The 22,376-nt window shown below is 43.6% G+C and overlaps 1 protein-coding gene across 1 annotated transcript; it reads right to left on the bottom strand.

The window, feature by feature from the left end:
• Nucleotides 1-830: 830 nt before the first annotated feature.
• LOC306994758 (cytosolic phospholipase A2 gamma-like) lies at nucleotides 831-17,456 on the bottom strand (the record flags this gene model as incomplete). Its single annotated transcript, XM_079605552.1, has 19 exons — nucleotides 831-1,101; nucleotides 1,184-1,270; nucleotides 1,329-1,356; nucleotides 1,456-1,679; nucleotides 1,745-1,822; nucleotides 3,142-3,285; nucleotides 10,393-10,512; nucleotides 10,620-10,661; nucleotides 10,751-10,816; nucleotides 11,180-11,225; nucleotides 12,572-12,675; nucleotides 12,737-12,837; nucleotides 12,899-12,998; nucleotides 14,797-14,937; nucleotides 15,016-15,118; nucleotides 16,536-16,737; nucleotides 16,832-16,977; nucleotides 17,097-17,205; nucleotides 17,431-17,456. 19 exons carry the CDS (start codon nucleotides 17,454-17,456, stop codon nucleotides 935-937), a joined length of 2,034 nt encoding a protein of 677 aa, XP_079461678.1. The 3' UTR covers nucleotides 831-934.
• Between the last annotated feature and the right edge of the window lie 4,920 nt (nucleotides 17,457-22,376).

Here is a 22,376-nt window from a genome sequence, read left to right as displayed (position 1 = left end):
AGAAATCCGATCAGTTATCCAGATACAGAGGCTACTTAATATGAACAAATGTAAACGCACAGTGTCCTGATTGGCTAAAGATCTGATCTGCTTGATCGGATCATGGTGATCGCATGTTAATGCCAAGTGTAAACGCAGCCAAACTGATCGGATAACATTCCCATCAGAACATTCCCAACATTCCCACCAGATACAGGTCGCATGTTAATGCCAAGTGTAAACGCAGCCAAACTGGACACGCTGATTGGATAACATTCCCATCAGAACATTCCCAACATTCCCACCAGATACAGGTCGCATGTTAATGCCAAGTGTAAATGCAGCCAATGTCAGACATTTCTAATTGACCACCCATTTCAAATGTGTCTAAAATCATTAAGCGATAAAGGGTTATTAATTTATTATAGTAGCTAATGTGTTTTAGTATGGCTGGAGCTCTGGATTGACCAATCAGCATCCAGGACCACAACTATCAGCTTAGTAATAATGAGCATTTGTGCTGTTTGCTATGATACCAAATGAACAGGACAAAACCTTATTTTTCAAGAGCACTTTATTAATTCATTGGAACAGAAACAATAACTGACAGGAATATGTCAAAGTAGCTAATACAATATTTTGCTGATTTTCTTATTAATGATCAGCTATTAATAAAGGTCAATCATGAAGAAACGGATTGAAACATGCAGAAACATTTTTAACATTAAACAGAAATGAAGCACAAACTTTACCAACCTCTGATTATCACATTTCACACAAATCACATTTTTTAGAAAAAGTAATGATGCCTATGAATTTTAAGTGATTATTAAAGAGAGAAATGAAAAGAAAGGAAACAAAATTTATTGTTAAATCATCTATGTAGTTCAGTTTAGTCTGTATTTAGATTGTTATAAGTTGTGTATTAAGTAGCACAGTGTTACATTTAGTCATGTTAGCGCCTGGATCTTTGTTGCTCAATTATCTCACGAATCTCTTCCACCACTTTTGCTTTATTGTTTGCGATGTTTTTTCCAGCGACCTCCATAAGATCAGTGATCATCTCAGCGCTGTAAGGACCTTGAAACGTGGCATATCTCTTCCTCCAGTCCTCAATTTTATCTGAAGAAACAATAACACACTTAAATCAGAACACAGTTGATATGTCAGATATTATTCAGGATATTGTAAGATCATAACTTGCCTCCACAGTTGACCACATTAAAGAGAGGGATGTGAATCACGGTTGGAACGTTTTTGCCTTTGAACACATAGAAGTTTTCTTTCTTTTCTTTTTTTTTTCCCAGTTAAAATGATACAAAGCATTTTTTATTTTAGGTTAGTGTGACCTCTGATGGTCATTGTGTCAGCAAGATTCTTCAAAAAAAAAAAAAAACTTATTTTGTGAAGAAAGTCATACGGGTTTGGAACATGAGGGTGAGAGAATGATGATTGAATTTACATTTCTCGGAGAACTATTTCTTTAAATGAGCTGATATGAGAGTAAGTGTGCATTATTATATTAGAGAGAATTATATATAATACCGTGAAAGGATCACCATCACTGAAATCCAGGGAAATGATGAGGTCAATGTTTCTCTCTTTTCTCAGCACTGAGAAGTAGGGTGAGTTGAGCAACAGTCCAGCGTCTTCATAGTCTCTCGTCTCACTTTCCAGTAGAGCGACGGGCACTGCTTTAGCTGACAGTTTATGAGTGAGAGATCACAAATGAGTCACACTGAGTCATGTTTAAGTCTCTTCTCACCTGTCATGTTGTGGAGAAAGTCATATTTCCTGCCCCAGATCCACTGAGCCATGGATCTACAAATGCTGAGGCAAAGATCTGTACAACAAATACACTTTTTAAAATAAAGTTTCTTCAGTGGTTCTTTGGACAGTCTTTGTGACTTTCTTGACTTGACTAGCCTATAAGGTTCTTTGGAGATTCAAGAAGTTATTGAATAGTTATTATATCATGTATCATTTATTTATTGTTTTGTTTTTGTTTTAGCTTTAAATAACTAGTACATGGATGGTTTTGTAAAGAGAATAAAAAGTTATTGGAAATTCAAAAGATTTGTTTATAGCAACGGTTTTCAAAACGGGGATATCACAAAATGTGTGAATGTTGGTGCGTTTGTGCCATACCAGAAATAGGAAAAATATTTTAAGAATATCAAAAAGCATCACCGTATTTACATATTTCAGATATGACACACAACAAGTGTTTCGCATATCAACCCTAGACTCCTCGTGGACACAAAACAAATGTACAGCGTGACCCGTATAGTCCGATTCATGAACAAATCAAATTAAAGGTGGGGTATGTGATTCTCTTTTTTGTCCAATTATTCAAAATCACTTGAAATCCTATTTCTAACCCATTTACAGCCACTGAGTTAGAAGCACTGAAATAAAAATTAAGCAATTTAATCATCTGTGGAAAGGGCAGGACTCGAAAAACTCCAGCCAATCATTTCCAAGACCACCTAGAACCATTGGACAGTAAGTTCGTCAATCAAACGGTAGTACCACACCCCCCTCCCCCTAGCGCGCGTTACCCCTTGGAATGGGTGGATCAGGGCCAGCGTTTGAGGAAAGAAGGTAGGACCTTGTGAGTTGTGTATTTTCAAAATCTGCCGGCCGTTTTGCAACTTACATACCCCACCTTTAACTATGAGCTGGTTCTTTTATTGCATTATTCAGACTCCCTTTTGAATCAGTCCGATAATTATTTTACTGATAAACATGTAAAGCACCAAGAAAGAATATATGTATTCTCTCTTTACCTGTATTCATCACACACTTGTTTTTATAGCTTGCCACAACAATCCTTATGCTAATGCAATGAAACTAATAAGTAGCCCTCGCTCTATCTAATAATATGGCAAGGAAAATAAAAATGTTAACCAAAAGAAAGAACAAATGCAGGTTTTTTCTTCACTACAATGTGTTTAGCGGTTCTCAAGATAAATTATATATAATTACCACTCTAGGGTCCTAGTATGAGAAAGTTTAGGCATTAAATCACACTGGCTCAAACTGGAAGCTCAGTTACGGCTATTTAAAATATGAAAATGTTTTGTTGGGTAAAGTGGCTTATTCATTAATCTGGCTTGAAAATCAAAAGTGAAGTGCATTGTATATATCAGTTCAACCTACCGTACGGCCAGAAACCGAACCAAACACTCAAATTGTTGCATACGTCCAAGGTGAACTGCTTCATATACAGTTTTGCAGCTTCTTTATCAGTGACATCCAGTTTCCCCCCTGGAAAAATCAGCTTACTTTTGTCTGGAGAGAGGTCTGTAAAAAGAGGAGAACATAACTGAGTTATTCTTATCTGACAACATATAATTATAGTTCTCTTACGTAGAGTTCTCTCCTACTGCGTCGAATCGACGCTGCGGGAAAGATATTTCTTTGTCGAGATTGAAGCCTAAAAATTAATCCTTAATTTTGTAATATGTAAAACGCTTTTCTGTAGCATACAACCCTAGGCGGAGCAATACCGCTCGCCCATTGGCTGCTCCGCCAGAAAAGCACAGCCTATGCGAGGCCAGTGACGCTGACCAATGAGGGCGCTTCGCGCCCTTCTGCGTCATCTCCCGCCGAAACAGGCGTGGCCTAGGTCTATAAATACCAAGCATAGCTGCTTCCACTCCGATTTTCTTTACTTCACGAAGCTACACGCATCGTAGGACCGGATTCGAGCCACCACAGCCGTCTGATACAGCACCTCAGCAGGACGAGCCCTTACCTGAAGCCGCTGGTCATCGCCGCCTTCAGCCGCCGTTCCCTGCTGCGCTTCTCCGGCGTGGAATATCCTTTACATTATGTGTGTGTGTTTTGTGTGTGTGTTCGCCGTCGCGTCACACAGTTTTTCCACACTAAAAGAGCCGAGCGTCTTTTTCAAGATGTCTCGCACCTCCTGTGGCTCGTGTTGAGCCCCACTCAGCGTCGGGGACCACGTGCTTGTGTTTCCTGCCTGTGAGTATCACGCAGCTTCAGCTCTCGTCGATGGCGGCTGCCACCACTGTGATTTGATGCCTACGGTGACTCTGCGGACTCGCCTGGCGTTCATTTACTGAAGCTGCATCTTTTCCGCCCGCTGTAGTGCCGCGCCGTGAAAAGCGCCGTGCTTAGCGGAGCCCGGAACCTCCCCCCACCACGAGGTGCTCGCCGCTGCTGCCGCCAGCTTCTCCGCCCGCTTCGCTGGACTCTCTGATCGACGGACAAGGGCCGCTGTGTGCCGCCGCGTCCGTCATGAACGAGGAAGGTGAAGCCGCGCCTGTGGAGGACGACTGCTTTTCTCTCCCGCTTCGGATGGGCGAGTTCCGAGGATCTCCCCTCCCCCGCCGCTCATGAGCGTCGACGGAGAAAGACCAGCATCGATGCGCTTACCGGCTGGATGGCTGTTTTTCTGCAGAGGAACGTACGTTACCGTCCTCACGACCCGCGCCCTTTTCTTCCTGAATTCACGAAGAAATCGCGGAGTCTCGGAAAGACCCGTCTTCAGCCAGGATGCGCACATCTGCTTCGAGGGAAGCTACAGTGTTAAAATCCCGCCGCGGCCGGATTTCACTAAAATGTCTCGCTCGCACAGTCCCAACATACGCGACCGTGCCAGTGTATTTTGCAGTCACCAAATCGGCATCAATGCTCGTTTGCCTGCACACAAACGCCGTTTTCACGACGCCCCAGGTAAATCTGAAAATGTATTTTCTGGTGTCCCGGCCACGGCCGATGGTGTGATGTGTGTATCCGTAATGCCCACGACCCTGTGCCCATTCGTACACACAAGCACAGCCCTACACAATACAGGGCTTGCACACATAAAATCGACTCGTCGATTGTGCAATACATGCAAGTTAGTGAACGTGCCCGCTTTTCAGTGCCCACAATCACTACACACTGCATGTCCCGTGGTTTCTGTAAAAACGAAACGAATGCACGGTCAGTCGGTTCTGATAGACAGTACTCTCTGTGCTACACGGTGTCCCGGCCACAGCCGATGATGTAATGTGTGTAACTGTATGCCCACGACCCAGTGCCCATTCATACACACAAGCACAGCCCCACACAATACAGGGCTTGCACACATAAAATCGACTCAATGTCGATTGTGCATTATATGTAGTGAGCGTGCCCGCTTTCAAGTGCCCACAATCACTACAAGCTACATGTCAACATGGTTTCTACGGAGACCGCGTGCTCTCTCTCTCTCTCAGCTGAGAGAGCTGAGCGCGCGCGCGGGCTGCCCGCTCGATAAGCGCGCCCCCGCATCACGCCATGTCACAGCACACGACTGCTCTCGTGTCGCCGCCATTTCGCGACCAGAGCCCGGTTTTTCAACCCGTGCAAGCACAGCCCCGTACAACACAGGGTCTGCACACATAAAATCGACTCAGGTCGATTGTACTTTACATGTAGTGAGCGTGCCCACTGTCCAGTGCCCACAACCACTACACACTGCACGTTCCGCGGTTTTTCTGTAAAAACGAAACCAACGGACGGTCAGTCAGTTCACAAACACAGTATTCCCGGTGTTATAAATGTGCCCGCTACCACGCGCCCACATTTATTCACAAATATACGAGCCCTACGGGCAGCCCCGTTCAACACAGGGTTTGCACAATTAAAATCGACTCAGATCGATTGTGCTTTACATGTAGTAAGCGTGCCCACTGCCAAGTGCCCACAACCACTACACACTGCACGTTCCGAGGTTTCTGTAAAAACGAAACTAACGAACGGTCAGTCAGTACACAAACACAGTGTCCCCGGTGTTATAAATGTGCCCGCCACCAAGCGCCCACGTTTATTCACAAGCATAACGAGCCCTACGGGACTCGTCCCGCGCGCTCTCTCTCGACACAGAGAGCCGAGCGCGCGCGGGATGCATACTGTGTTAAACATGCCCCCCGCCTCACACGCCACGGCGTCCATGTCACAGCACACAGTTGCTCTCGTGTCGCCGCCATTTCGCGACCAGGGCCCAGATTACATTCAACCCCTAGTCACACGTGCAGATGCATGGGAAAGACTTCCCGGGGTCTCAGAATGGGTGCTAGAGACTATAAAAAGAGGCTATTCGCTACAGTTTCATCGACGCCCTCCCCGTTTCACGGAGAAAGTCGAAACCACGGTGAAAACAGAAGTAGCACATCTACTTCGAGCCGAAATAGCGAAGCTATTGAGCAAAGGGGCCATAGAGCCTTTATCTCAAGCTCAGAGCGAAGGGGGTCTGTACAGCAGATTTTTTCTGGTACCGAAAAAAGACGGGGGTCTCAGACCCATTTTAGATCTCAGGCATCTGAACAAAGCGCTGACAAAGCGAAAGTTCAGAATGCTCACGACCAGAGCTATCCTCGCGCAGATTCGCCGAGGAGACTGGTTTATGGCAATAGATCTGAAAGACGCGTATTTTCACATACAAATTGCGTCACGTCACAGGCGATTTTTGAGATTCGCCTTCGAGGGCCAGGCATATCAGTACACAGTCCTGCCATTCGGCCTGTCTCTAGCACCTCGTACATTTACAGTGTGCATGGACGCGGCGCTGGCACCCCTGAGACTCCGCGGCATCCGAATTCTGAATTATTTGGACGATTGGCTGATTCTAGCTCAATCACCTTCAGAACTCATCCGCCACAAGACCCTAATTCTCGATCACCTCGAGTGCTTAGGTCTGAGAGTCAATTGGGAGAAAAGTTCACTGTTTCCCAGTCAAAGGATCTCCTTTTTAGGACTGGAGCTGAACTCGCTGTCTATGACAGCTCGACTGTCATCACAACGCAGGCGAAATTCCCTGCGGATGGCGAAATCCTTCCGCAGCGGCCACATAGTGCCGCTCAAGAGATTTCAGAAAATGCTAGGCCTCATGGCCGCAGCATCGACAGCTCTACAGTTGGGCCTGCTGCGCATGCGCCCACTGCAGTTCTGGCTAAAAGCGCGTGTACCGCGCCGAGCATGGGTTCACGGTCGTTATCGCCTCAAGGTCAATCAGGAATGCGTTTCAGCCCTGACACCATGGAGAGCGTCAGACTGGTACCGGTCAGGTGTAAGCCTGGGGACTTCCTCGAGCCTGAAGGTGGTGTCCACGGACGCGTCCACCTCAGGCTGGGGAGCACTGCTCGAAGGCAGACCGTTCTTGGCCAATGGCAGAACGAGTCGAACTACCGCACATAAACTGCCTAGAAATGATGGCAGTGGACTTAGCGCTGAGGCGCTTCTGTCCTCGGATAAAGGGACACCACGTCCTAGTCCGTTCGGACAACACGTCGGTAGTAGCCTATATAAACCGCCAGGGTGGCGTGAGATCCCGAAACCTTTACAGGTTGACGGAACGCATACTGGTATGGGCCCAGCACAACCTGCGCTCGCTGAGAGCGATCCATGTGCCTGGTCGCCTGAATGTAGGACCAGACAGACTCTCACGGAACAATGTTCCGACAGGAGAATGGTCCCTACACACACAGACAGTGCGTCTGCTGTGGAAAAAGTTCGGCAGAGCGGAGATAGACCTGTTTGCAAACCAGGAAAACGCTCACTGCCCAGAATTCTTTTCAAAGAGCACGAACGCGCTGGCCAAAGTCTGGCCCCGCCGTCCGCTCTATGCTTTTCCCCCTGTCTCGCTCCTGCCCCAAGTGCTCGAGCGAATCAGGAAAAGCGGATGCTCAGTGCTTCTTGTCGCACCATACTGGACGAATCAACCCTGGTTCCCAGTCTTGATGCAGCTCAAGAGTACTGCTCCGTGGCCGATCCCAGTGAGGAGGGACCTTCTCTCGCAGGCCAGGGGCTCGATTTTGCATCCTCACCCAGAGCTATGGTCCCTTCATGTGTGGGCCATAAACGGGTACCCGCTAAACTCCCAAGAGGAGTGTTAGACACGATCGAGCAGGCTAGGGCCCCGTCTACTAGACGGCTCTACGCTTCCAAATGGTCGGTGTTCTCTGACTGGTGTTCAGACCAAGGTCTATCACCTCTTCAGTGCGGTGAAACGGAGGTTCTCTCCTTCCTGCAGGAGCTGTTGGATAAGGGTAGGACCCCATCCACGCTCAAAGTCTATGTGGCAGCCATATCAGCGTTCGTCAATCCGACGCTTGGCCATGCACTGGGCAGAAACGACCTGGTGGTACGTTTCCTTAGAGGAGCCAGAAGGTTAAATCCTCCAAGGCCTCCTTCAGTCCCCGTTTGGGACCTTTCTACAGTGTTAAACGCTATGAAAGGGGCCCCTTTCGAGCCTATTCACTCAGTTGACATGAAACATCTGTCTCTCAAGACCATGTTTCTTTTGGCTCTCGCTTCAGTGAAGCGTATTGGGGATCTGCAAGCGCTCTCAGTAAGAGCCTCTTGTATGGAGTTCGGGCCCAACGACTCTATAGTCGTGTTGAAACCGAGGCACGGGTATGTACCTAAGTCCCTCAACACACCGTTCAGGGCTCAGGTCATCTCCCTGTCGGCTCTGCCGGCCTCTGAGGACGGAAATAGCTTCCTTTGCCCGGTCAGGGCATTAAGAGCTTACGTGTCCCGCTCCGCTGTTTTTCGACAGACGGAGCAGCTCTTCGTTTCGTTCAGTGGGCGCTCTAAAGGACGTGCTGCGACGAAACAGAGCCTATCTCGATGGGTAGTGGATGCCATTGCGCTAGCCTACGCATCTAGAGGTTTGGAATGCCCCCTGGGCATCAGAGCACATTCTACGAGAGGCATGGCCTCGTCGTGGGCTTGGTATAGCGGAATCTCTTTGCATGATATTTGTATGGCGGCAGGCTGGGCCTCCCCGTCTACATTTATAAGGTTCTATAACCTAGAGGTTCCTGCGTTGCAGGCTAAACTGCTCTCGGTCTAAGACCAGGTATAGTGTTCCTGCCCCGCACGGCGGCCCAGGTCACTAAATGTTTAAGCATCACTCACTGACAATGTGTCCCATGAGCATGCTATTACCCCCCCCCATATATATCTATATTTACATATATATGTTATTATGCCCTTAGGGGCCCTATTATAAAGGGATGATGCTATCCTAGCCGCTCTCCCTGTATACTCTTGGTGTAGGCTCTGGCATGCCGGGGCGCGTGCGCGCGCCCTCGGGTGTCTGTGTCGGTCCAAGAGCACGCACGGCGTCTTACAGGGGTTCCCGCAGCGTCGATTCGACGCAGTAGGAGAGAACTCTACGTAAGAGAACGTACTCGGTTACTAACGTAACCTCGGTTCTCTCTAGGAGAGGGAACGAGTACTGCGTCTCATGCCGTGCGTGCCCACGCTGTGTCGCTTCTGTGACAAAAATCGGAGTGGAAGCAGCTATGCTTGGTATTTATAGACCTAGGCCACGCCTGTTTCGGCGGGAGATGACGCAGAAGGGCGCGAAGCGCCCTCATTGGTCAGCGTCACTGGCCTCGCATAGGCTGTGCTTTTCTGGCGGAGCAGCCAATGGGCGAGCGGTATTGCTCCGCCTAGGGTTGTATGCTACAGAAAAGCGTTTTACATATTACAAAATTAAGGATTAATTTTTAGGCTTCAATCTCGACAAAGAAATATCTTTCCCGCAGCGTCGATTCGACGCAGTACTCGTTCCCTCTCCTAGAGAGAACCGAGGTTACGTTAGTAACCGAGTACGTTTTCCAGATTAATCAGCTTCATCATGTTTGTTGGCAGCATCCTGAGCTCACTGATATAGTGTGTGTGCATATATAAACCACACATATTTGCATTTGAATTATCATCAGTAAGCTCACTGAAAGAGATTCTGGATTCTGGAGAGTGTATTTTCTCAACTTGATGTCTTTACACAGTTCTGACCAACTGTCTGCAGGGGTTCGAATCAACCCGAATTTTAATTTATTGCACAAATTAAAACCTCATATATTTCTGCATGTTGCCATTTCAATTTCCGCTGTTAAATTGTTTGTTTTTCATAACATTTTTACTTTTTAAATTTAGCTGAAAAGCCATTAAATATCTGTCTCATAATAATATCTACAATTAATTTTAAACATATAGCTTTCAAAAATAAAAATGTATTCTTCTTAAATAAGTGTCAATAAACAACAGGTTCCTGTTGTGAATTACCTACAGTAGATTACATATTTAATTTGACTTGAACTTGCTGTGAGAGACATACTGTCCAGTCAATGGGTTGTATTGTTGTGCACTCTGTGTCAGTCATTCAGCCGATAAAACAAGAGGACAAAAACTCTTGAAAACATGCACTGTGGATATTAGACTGGATCTGACAGTATAACCACTGAACAGATTGTACGTCTGTCCCCCATTTTCATTTCATTGGCATCAATATTAAATATATTTGTTGGGCAATAACAGTTGAAATGTTCAATAACCTTTTTTTGTTTGTTTGTGTCTCCTCAAAAAATGTAACCCTTACATATAAATTCTAGCTTTAAAAAGGTTTACTGGCCACTGTTGTTCTGATGGAGTCCTCAAGAGCAGAAGGATCTTTGCCCTCCAAAACACAGAGATTCATGTCCACAAGGTCCAAGAGCACCTGTAAACACTTGTGGGAGTCTGGATCTTCTGAAGAAAACACACAGTGAACAAACATGAAAACACTGAGAAATGTTTTATCAAATATTTTACCACATTTAATTATCAATAAATAAATACAACAAGAAATGTTTTACCTTTCCCCGTTTCCTCAAGGGATCTTAAATGATTAATGAAATCTGAAGAAAAAGAAAACAGAGTTCATATGACAATGATTTGACTGTCAGTTTTAGGCAGAACTGATTCTTCAGAACAAATGCAGCTGCACCTTTTATCTTTTGCCAGATGAATTTCCAGTTCTCGTCTCCATCAGCTAAAGCGCTGCCGCACAGACCTGCAGAAAACACACAATATCAGCAACAAACAGGAAGATTAAAATAAATAGAACAAAAGACTATAATTGTTTTTTAGATAAAATATGTATATACAGTGTATATATAACAGTTTGCTGTGATCAGATTAGGTAAGGTGGAGTAAGAAATCTCATTTCTAAATATTTATTGAATAATTATGCTTGACTTTTCATCTGAACATTTGTGACATTTATTTCATCTGAAGAGTTTTGAGGTTAAAGGATAATTTTGTATTATTATTATTTATTTTGTCATTGGATAGGCCTATCTGTAACGATGTATGCAGGGAAGCTGAAAACAGAAGACTCAGGTTCTCACAAAACACTAATAAGTTTAATTCTTACTAGGCAAGCAAACAGGCAGTGCAAACACATCTAAACATAACAGAGACTGGACAAAGAGTGAAGGCAAGGGTGAGGCTTAAATAACAAACTGAAACGAGCTAATAAAATGACACACAGCTCAAACCAATAAACTAATAATGACGGTAACCATGGAAAATGAACAAAGGCGGGAAACTGAACAAAGGAACAGGTGAAACTCAGACATGAACAAAACAGGGAAACATGACACTATCATTGATCTGGGAATTGATTTAATCTTGAAAATTAAAGGTTTTTATGTTAGTTTGTTAATTGGGTATACTTAACGCATTTATATTACGTTCACATTACTTCTCAAGAGCAGGCATTTCTGGAACAATTTCATGGTTCTATATGATCTGTTTGTAAACATATGCATAAATATCATAAAATGATTCATGGAACAGAAACTGTTAGCAGTCTCAGTGAGTTCGATTCATGGTAACACAAAGCACAAAAACAAAATGGGTGCACTATTACTAATATGTATCAATGAATCATCAATGCATGCATATTAGTGCACCTACCCCTATTAGTGGGCCTCCTCATAAGTGTTACCCATGTTAGTTATATGATGCAATGACCAGTTCAACACTGCTGCAGTTCATATTTACAGTTTTCTCTGCATAATGTTCATTATTAGGGGCAATAAAACTGATTATTTGTCCGTTTTTGGCAGTATGAGTGAGTTTAAATTGTATATCAATAGATTGTTTATCTGAGCACTGCTCTGATTGATGAAATTACTGCATTTTTTGACATTTTAACACATTAGTTGACCTCTCAGTAATCTAGCCAGTAGTGGTATTTATGTAGCACTTTATAGTTAATGTTTATGTCACAGGTCGGGGCGGGCCAAGCCAGACTGCACCCACCCCTGAAAACCGGGAACCACCTCGAGGAACGGGTCAAGGACCAGACAGACAAAGGGATAAAAATAATGACAGTACTTTATTATATTAAAATTGGACAATTGAATAAGCACTAATTAAAACTTCTTCTTGCCGCCAGGGCAGTTCACGCGTCTCTGGACCTCCTGGGATGGGAGGGGAGGAACGATCGTAGCGGGCCGGGGCTCGTTGGATGGGGATCCGGAGAAATCCTCACACCGTCCAGGTAGGTCACCAGGTAAGTATACAAGTGTGGGGGCGAGCGAGTCACTGGAACGATAGGACGGGGTTTAACCGTTCGTCGGTATGTGAACACTCAGCTGAGTTACCTTCTCCCGTTTCGACAGATGCTTCCAATGGAGGACGTGTGGGGACCACCAGACGGGGGGGGACACTTGAAATGAAACGCTCCACTTGGTTGGGCACTGGAACGAGACAGTAAGGTTCGCTGTTCAACAGTACATGAAGCTCTCTCCTGATATACCTCTCTCTTCTTCTGAACGGGGCAGCCGGCTTCCAATAGGGGCGTGTGGGGACCACCAGGCTGGGAGAACACTTTGGACGAAAAACACTCCGCGTCGTTGAACACTGAAACAGTACAGGAAGGTCTTAACGGTTCCAATAGTACATGAAACTTCAACTGATATACCTCTCTCTTCGTCTGAACAGGGCAAGGGTTTCCAATAGGGGCGTGTGGAGACCACCAGGCTGGGAGGGCACTTGGACGGAAACGCTCCGCTTCGTTGAACACTGAAACAGTGCAGGAAGGTCTTAACGGTTCCAATAGTACATGAAACTTCAACTGATATACCTTTCTCTTCGTCTGAACAGGGCAAAGGCTTCCAATAGGGGCGTGTGGAGACCACCAGGCTGGGAGAACACTTGAGCGACACGCTCCACTTCGTTGGACACTGGAACAAACACAACACGGTTTTAACAGTCCAGCGATATATAAAACACTCAGCTTTACAGGGCCGGATCTTCTCACGGAGGAAGTGGGGCTCTTGATTTGTCGACACCTTCCCCTGGAGACAGCGGGTGGAAGACTGAATGGGAAGAGTGCACGGCAGACTTCTAATATTTCTCCACACAACAATTTCACTTCACAGCACAAACCGGGTGAATCGTCACTTCAGGCACTGTAATTCACCTCACACACGGTGCATTAGGGCCAGCACTCACCCACTGATCTTTCTCCCACCAGATCGAATCTAGTCCTTGGCCAGGGCTCGACTTCGCTCCAGGAAAAGCAGAAGAATGTTGCAGCTGTCGTTACATTCGGCAAAGAGAAGACTGAAGTTGGAGACAGATCAACAATTCACTCGGTGTAATAATTCACTCGTGCCACACACTTCCAAACTTGCAACACCACTTCAGTGTTAGTGCACATAAACAACGGATCCAATACTCATCACTTGCGTCTTTCCCACTGCTGACGATATTCCTTAGGTTTTCGCGGACAAATCCTTCACTACTTCCTTTCTCTTCCTTAGCTTCGATCTCCAGCACTCCACAGCCCAGCTATAATAAAAAGAACGACCCGCTGACAAACACAGTACTACACGGGAGGAGAACCACCCCACAGTCTGTTTTCTCTCTGCTTTTAAAGCCCCATCTGAATATGTGTCCCTCTCACAGCGTTCCCTGTAATTGCCCCACACCTGCTGTCACTCAGGCAATTGGCCTCGCTGCCATGGCAACCAATTTGCAGTGCCTTCCCCAGGAACTTAGTCCTGTTCAGGTTTTTGTCACCCCGTGACATTTATCTTTAGATAATAGATAGTTAGACTATAATTGCAGTTAAATAATGTGAGCAACACTTCAACAGCAACCATAACCAGATGCTAGACTCAGGACTCCGGACTGATCAGCCCGGTTCGGTCTTTTCTGTTTGTGTTTTGTGGTTGTGTGCTTCTGTTTGTTATGTTCACCATATGTGCTCTTTAGTTTGTCATGTCTTTACCCCACCCCCTCGTTTCCTTTTCATTAGTTTCCTTGCCTCACCAGTTATCTCTTATTGCCCTCTGAATTTGTTGCCCTATTTATTTCCCTCATGTGTGCTGAATTTTTTTGGAAATTTAAATGAACACTTCTCTGAAACCTGGCACCACCCCGCAACAGGTAACAAATATTATTTGGTGTAAGAGGCTATTCCGTTAGCTATTTAATTGGTCTGACATTATTTGACTATTTCACTTTTTTGTCAAAATATATACATTTACATGGAATATTTGATTTAGTATTTTACATGAATGACATACATTTAAAGAAATAAAATTAAAAGTATCACATGTATTTCAGATTTTCTACAAAAATCAGATGATGGGGACAAGTTTACCCCAGGTGGCTTCTTGCCCTATAGGTAGGATGTAAGTTTTCCCTACTAGTGAGGCAATATGGTCCTGTTTTGAGATGTTCAATTTTGAGCAATTACTAAATTAGCAAATGTTTTCATTCCACATCACCCCCCCCCCCACACACACACACACATCACCCCCCCATCACCCCCATCACCCCCCCCCCCCCCCCCCCGCCCCCAAAAATATATTGGACATGAGAAAACTCCTCTCTAAATACTCAATGTGCAGCTGAAATTGATGTCTAAACAATTTATACTCATAATGTTATTATTTTGACTTGGAAATGAGCAACTACTAGAGACCTGATCACCGGCTGGTCACAGAAACGATGAATCTATTAGTTTGTTACCTTGCAGGTAGAGCATGTCAATTTCAGGCTGCTTCTTGATCATGGACCCTTCTTTAAACGTACTCCCAAAGTTGGAGACTCCCACAAACGCTCCAATGAGAGAATAACCGGCTTCATGTGGAGTGATCTCGAACCAGGGGTCTGCAGACAGAAACACGACCATATAACAGCCGACACAAGCACAATAACTCTGTCTTTCTTTCACACAAACACACAGACCTCCTTCCTTCTGCTGTTTACATTGCTTGTCGATCACTGAGTAGATGGGAAACGGGTCTTTACTGTGCTGATCCAAATCTTCTGTGAGTGTGTGTTCATCTATCTATAAAGAACGTTATTGTAGTGGAGACCGAGACAATTAGAATATTATTAAGAAAAGTATGTATAGTAAAGGCTTTCACTGTAAAAAGAAAAAAAACAAAAAAACATTTTGGGTTCTTTAGATCGCCACACTGGTGGAACCCTCTGAAGAGGAATGTCTCTGAAGAACTTATAAAATGTCCATATGTTCCTGCAAGAACTCTAAAGACTGTCAACAGTTCCTCCAGTGACCTCATCATAAAGAAAAGGCTTTGAGACACTTGAAATATACTGAGGTTCCTTGAGTTCATTCTCATCCTAGGGCGTCATATACTGACGCTTTTGACAAATCGTCTACATCCAACGCACATGGCACCCTTTAGCGTCAATATGGAGACGCACAGAGCTTTAATCGACCACAGGCTCAGCTCCCTCCTACTTTCACTCGCTCCTACGAGTCTACATCCCTACCAGAAGCCTGCGATCGGTCAATGAGCGACGGCTCGTGGTACCATCACAGAGAGCGACAAAATCACTCTCCAGAACATTCTCATTCACGGTTCCTTGCTGGTGGAATGATCTCCCTACCCTCATCCGGAATGCAGAATCCCTGACCACATTCAAAGGACAACTGAAAACGCATCTCTTCCGTGAGCACTTGACATAAAAAAAAAAAAAAAAAAAACCCTCTCCTTTAACCTCCCTTGTTTTGGCTTATGCTACTCTGAGCAATACCAGAACTTTGTATTTTGAGCACTTCTTGCGTTATTTTTTGCCTCTTCACGATGACTCGCTTGCTGTAGTCCTCAGTTGTAAGTCGCTTTGGATAAAGGCGTCTGCTAAATGACTAAATGTAAATGTAAATGTTCGGTTATGGTTGGGTTTAGGTCTGGGGTAGGGTTAGGGTTAGACCGCTAGGAGGCGCCTTCTGGCCCATATCTATCTGCGTCTCATATTGACGCTAAAGGGTGCCATGTGCGTTGGATGTAGACGATTTGTCAAAAGCGTCAGTATATGACGCCTTGGGATGAGATCGGGCTGGGATATTATGGGTTCTGCCAGAACCAAAAATGGTATGGACTTTACAAAGAGAGAACATGTTTGAGTAAATTTCACCACAATTTCATTCAGGTATTCTTTTACAGTTCACTTACTTATTTGTTTAGCGATCTATAAGTGTACAATCTAAAATGTATAATCTTATATTATAAAATTAGATTATAGATCCCATATTTAGATTTTTTGCATGTAAGTTTCCTATACCAGAGCAGGTAGATTTGTAGAACTGTAATCTAAACAATGTTACAATATTGTTGCTATTAAATACTTATATTACAATCTATTAAATATATTTAACACATAACTTGTTTACCTGAATGTGACCACCTAATAAATAAGTCATGTAAGTCATGAAGGCTGTGTTATGAATAGTTACAGACCTCTTTCACATATGTTGTGACGACCATCGCTGCCCAGAAGTCAGTCAAGCTGAAGATGTCTTTCTCATAGTAATATTTCTTCAGTTTGGCAAATGCATCTCCCCAGCTGACTGCAGGACCGCCGAGTCTCCGGATGATCTGGACTTTCACATCGTCTAGTTTGGTGGACCAGTCTGGTTCCTTGTATAAGGAGGCCATGCACCTTCAGAGGAACAACATATGCATATGCTCTCATTTTTGACATTCACTGTGTGTGTGTGTGTGCGTGTGTCTTTGTTCTTTCTCAGGGTTTGTACCAGGTAGATCCAGAGATGCCACTTAGATAAAGGAAACATTCCAGAAGACTGGGGGTTTTCTGGAGCTGGACCAGGGATGCCAACAAACCCACCATGGCTCTTTCTCCTCCTCCAGAACCCAGTAATGCAATGTTTGGCACTTCATCCTGAAACACACATCGTTAAATTTTGCAAACATTTGATGATAAGCAGCTACAAAAAGCATTTAGTAGGTTATTTCAAGAAGGTATAGCCAGGCAGATATGAAGTATAAGATGGTTTTTACCACACTGCAGTGTATCTCAAGTTTCTTCAGGCTTTGTTGAATAGTTTTTTTCCTGTCGACTCTAAACTTCTCCTCGTTTTTATTCAGAGAGTGTTCGATTCTCACCTCACTGTTGCAGCGACAGACAGACAGACCATGAACATCGCACACTGCTATTCAATATATTTGGATTTCATATATTCTTGATTTGCATACAATTTAGTCTAATGTTCATTTTGAACTGTTATTCTCAGATTTATCCATATTGTCATATACTTTATTTTATAAGTAATGCAGCAGTATATGTAATGAAGTGCACTGCTTCAATCATTGGAATCTGAGCAGGATTACATACCTTTCCTTGAGTTTGGATGAACTCATCTATAAAACAGTAGAGTTAATCAGTTAATCAAAATAGCAAAACAAAAAATTTCACAGGTGAAAAACTGAGTAAATGTGAAAAAACGCCACCATTATAAACGTCAAGGACAAGTGAATAGAAACCTAGACTAAACCTGGACTAATGGGCAAAAGTTTTTTAAAAAGCGACGTTAAGCTAAATATAAGTGTTTCACCTCAAAAGTTAAAAGCTATTAAACAATTGAATCTTTTAATTGCTGTTATTGAAATATAAACATATGAAATAGTTTAGTTTCTTTTAATAATAATTAAGGTGACTTTTAAATAATAATATTATTTTAAATAATATTTAATGGCCACAATACAGCTATTGCCAGTTAAACTCCTCCATTTGAAAAATTATTTGAATGGTACAGATGTTGATGTATGGAAAGATCAGGGCCCGGTTCCCCGATAGCGCTCACTCTTAGCGCACTAAGAAGACTCGAAAGATATATCTTACCAGAGTGGTTTATGTTCCTAAGTGTGTTCCCCAAAGAGTCCCTAAAGAAAGCCTCTTACGTTCAACGTTACAAAGGCGATGTCCCAAGTAAAGGCGCTGAATTAGTTGGCATCGATTGCTCAGGAATCGATTTTCCATTTCACGCGAAGGTGCATTCAGGCGTTAAGAAAGACAACACATTCTATGCAAATGAAACATTCCTCAAATTATTCCAGTAACATTTATTTTAACATAGTTTAAGTTATAAGTAAATTATAGACTATTAATTAAATTATCAAATTGTCAGTAATATGTTCACACGATGTTGTGACGGGTGACGAACCGGGTATCCCTCGCTAATCATCCACCCTCCTTATCCTGTTGTGCCGCTTCTTGACATGGGTTTAACGACTTCTAAAAATTATGTAATACACTTTTATATCAATGGTAAGAGAAGGTCTAAGAAGGTCCAGCAGCTCCATAATGAGTTGTCTTGGGAGGCAATTTTTTTTTAATATAGCCAGGTCAGGCAAAATGTCAAAAAAGTTTTGCAGAATACAAAAATTGACATCCAGGCTAAACGACTCCGTGGGCGGCGCCGTCTTTGATTCAATACAAGGACACGTTGGATCGCTGCCATAGTTGGTCGCTCACTGGACACCACCATGCTTACCCATTTATAGGTTTTAGCCATTTCGAGCCAAATTGTTTGCCAGATTTTAATTATCAAAAGTGATTGCCCATTTAAACGCTTTAATGACATTACGAAATAGCCTAGGCTAATTACCACCATATTGGTTCTGATACCAAATAAAGTTAACTTCATAAATAGGCCTGTATCCATTGCGAACATATTTTATTATTAGTCTTAAAATGTCCATAACATAAAATCATTGTTGAGCCACAACATTGTCAACATATCATATTTTGACTTGTACTGTGCTGCGCTGATTTCTAAAGACTGCCGCACAGCGGCGGCAACTAGCGTCTTGAGCTCAAACAACGCTAACAGAGAGCTTACGAATGGCCCAGACCGACCAACCTTACGAAAGTGTGACTTACAGAAGATATAGCGTACGAACGTGTCAGGAATCGTGCGTTAAGAGAGAGGTTAAGGAATAGGTTGAGAACTACTTAGCGATAAGAACGTTTTGGGGAACCGGGCCCAGATCATTATGTTATTTAATTTAAAAAGGCTGGATTAATTTAATCTATTGCTGTCACATTCCAATTATAATGACATTAAGCCTTTTAATTGCCCCACTATTGCTGAAAAGACATCAGCTAAATAAAGCTTGATATAGTGATATATATATAATGATATACTCACTGTTGAATAGTTAAATAGGATTGTGTTCTGAGGTGGTTCTAATAGCCTTCCTCTTGGTGTGTCGATCAGAACACAGGAATGGATCAGGACAGTTTGATGCGATCAAAGGGGTTTATTGTGGTCTGTGTGAGGTATATGTGTGTGGTTCTACAATAAAACATAAATAAAGAAATAATCAACATAACATGATTTGACTGTTATATCAAAATAAAGCACATTATACATCACATAGCATTGCACTATACAATGTTATAATATACATAACTCAACTTTCCGTGGACCAATACAATGCAATTTGATGCTGTCATTGTTTAAGTAATAATCGGCACGTTGAAACCGAAAGTGTCCATATTGACAATGTGTATCACACACGGCACACTATACAGAACTCCCCAAATGAACCTGACAAAGAATTAAGTATAATATTATAGTAACATGAATAAACCGGTACGGAACATGCTGAAGATATCCTCAACCGCGATATTATTTTGTAAACACAGCGTAAACACATTCTCCTCACACTGTTCATTCTGACTACCCACAGCGGACAAACACCAAACTGCCTCGAAAATGAATACTATGATTAACAAGGATTGTCTGCTGATCAAAACGGGTACAATCAGTAATAGACTTAGATGCACTGAGCCCCAACTTTCCAATACTCACTATTCTTGCATAGTCTTACAAATCCTGAGAATTCACCAGCAACACAACAGCCGTTTTCTCTCTGACAAGGCAGAAGATGGGCCTTTTATAAGTCTCTGAAACTAAACTGCATCATTAGGGGTGGAGATGGTGGCCATACATTTGTGTGTATACACACACACACACACACAGACAGGGCCGCGCACAGGGGGGTGGTCCGGTGGCTAGAGCCACTGGCTCATCGATTGAGGTGCCCCTCTTCCCACCCCCACCGCTCCACTCAAAGCATTTTGCTGATTCTGCAAATCCGCTCCAGGTTTTCCCGCTCACTCAGCAGCATCACTCACAGTATGTGTCTGCGGTGCTCTTTTGAAAGAACACGTCAGTTCACGAAAGCGCGAGTCTATTCTTTCTTTTTTTTGTATTTATGTTGGTAATGTTTTGCTCTTGGTCTTCTAGGCTACTAGTGCTAACAACTTTTACAACATATCCATGGATATGTTGTGTTTCCAACAATTTGATTAGACAAGCAGCTACGTAATTTAACGTGCACGTTAAATTACGTAGCTGCTTGTCTAATCAAATTATTGTACTCTCGATCAGATCTAATACAAATAACAAAATTTTCTGTTGTTGTCATAGACAAATTGAGCTTAGAATTTTCCACTCCTAATTATTCACATGTTTACAAAAAAGTGCCCATGCAATTTGATCCTAAGGATCCTAAGCAATAAGGAGTTTGATCCTCATGTTGTGTTTCCAACACTTTTTAAGCTGCTGAAAATCTTAGCAACACTACCTGTCTCAACAGCAGCCACTGTTGAACGCTCATTCTCGAAGTTGAAGCTGCTGAAAACTAAACTTCGTAATGTGTGTGGACAAGAACGACTCTCTGATCTTCTGCTTCTGGCCATTGTAGCGACAATGACATCCGGCCAGCTGTTTAGCAAATTAGTGAATTAAGAACACATACTTCTTTGTCTGAAAAGACAAGACATCTTTGTAACTCCTCCAAAGAGACTTTGGTTAAACACCCCCCCACTGGCGTGTCTAAGTCTGTGGAAACGGTCTCTGTGGATCTCACACATGACCCCTGGGACCCCTGTTGTTAGAAAACCCCCTCTCTGTAAAAACGACATGCCTTAAAGACATTCCGCAGTTATGCACACACGTAATATGACACCCAACGTCCTCCATAAAGAAACGCACAAACACAAAGAGACACACCAACGTTTCCTTAAACAAATCATATTTAAAACATTACCAAATGTATTCTGTGTTGCCATTTATATGTCATGACAGGTTTGGGATTTAATTTACAATATCAGTATGGATTAACCAAACTCTAAATGCTCCTAATGTGTATATCTTATGTAACTCTGTATCCCTATAATCTTTAATCTGAAGTGTTTGATATCGTTGTAATTCTCTAAATCTAACGGAGTCGAATTCCGATAGCAGGATGCAGTAATGAACATTGTTTTACACATTTCATATATACTGATATTGGTGATATTGAATTCCATTGAATTTATTTGTATACATTCTGCCAAATATCAATTCTGTCACAAATTTTGGAACCTTGAGACTCAGACCTTTCTGACAATGTGTTCCCTTTCGAGGGAACTCGCGATGCGTCGATGACGCTTTGGGAACGCGTACAGCGTGAACGTGTCTGAAGCAGCTGTGTCAACTTAGTCCAAAGGAATGAATGAATGAGCGCCACGTGCGGGTGACGTCATGACCAGGATACAAAAGCGCACCCGGTGAAACCGGCACTTCAGCTTTTTTGCCTCAGCAAACAAATCTGTGTACTGACTGTCTGTCTATTTACTGTTGTCTGTGATTTATTTATATATATATATATATATATATATATATATATATATATATCTTAGGAATATGGCGAAACAATTATACAGGCTGTGTGCTTCTCCCTGCCCGCGTTATTTAACGGGTGGGGACACACACGAGCTGTGTGTAATGTGTTTGGGAGTGGAGCATGCGGTGTCAGCCTTCGAGGGGGCTGATTGCCAGCATTGTGAGATGCTTCCGCTTCGCATGCTCCGCTCCCGTCTGTCACTCTTCGAGGAGAGTGGTCAGGCTCGCGATCCTCAGGGTGCAGGACCCGCTGTTGCCGAGGCAGCACGGAGAATGCATTCCTGGGGATCGCAAAAGGATCTCTCAGAAGGGTTGGAGACGGGTCCGAGGACCTTATCTCCTTCCTGTCCTGGGAGATCCAGCGCTCTCTCTCCGGTGTCGGAAGCCCGCTCTGCGGCTTCTTCTGCCCGGGTAGAGAGCCCCATGCTTCAGTGCTCTAGCTCCGAGGAGGTAGATGTACTAAGCATTGGCAGTGACACAATCACTGGAGAAGGGGACTCGCCATCCTCTTCTCCAGCATATGAGGAGCTGGTGGAAGTGATAACTCGTGCTGTGGATATATTACATATTGAATGGCCAGCCGAGAAAAGGGGCGCTCGTCCGA

The sequence above is a fragment of the Phoxinus phoxinus genome (assembly GCF_949152265.1).
Source record: "Phoxinus phoxinus genome assembly, chromosome: 3".
NCBI lineage: Eukaryota > Metazoa > Chordata > Actinopteri > Cypriniformes > Leuciscidae > Phoxinus > Phoxinus phoxinus.
This window is presented reverse-complemented; position numbering and strand designations above follow the sequence as displayed.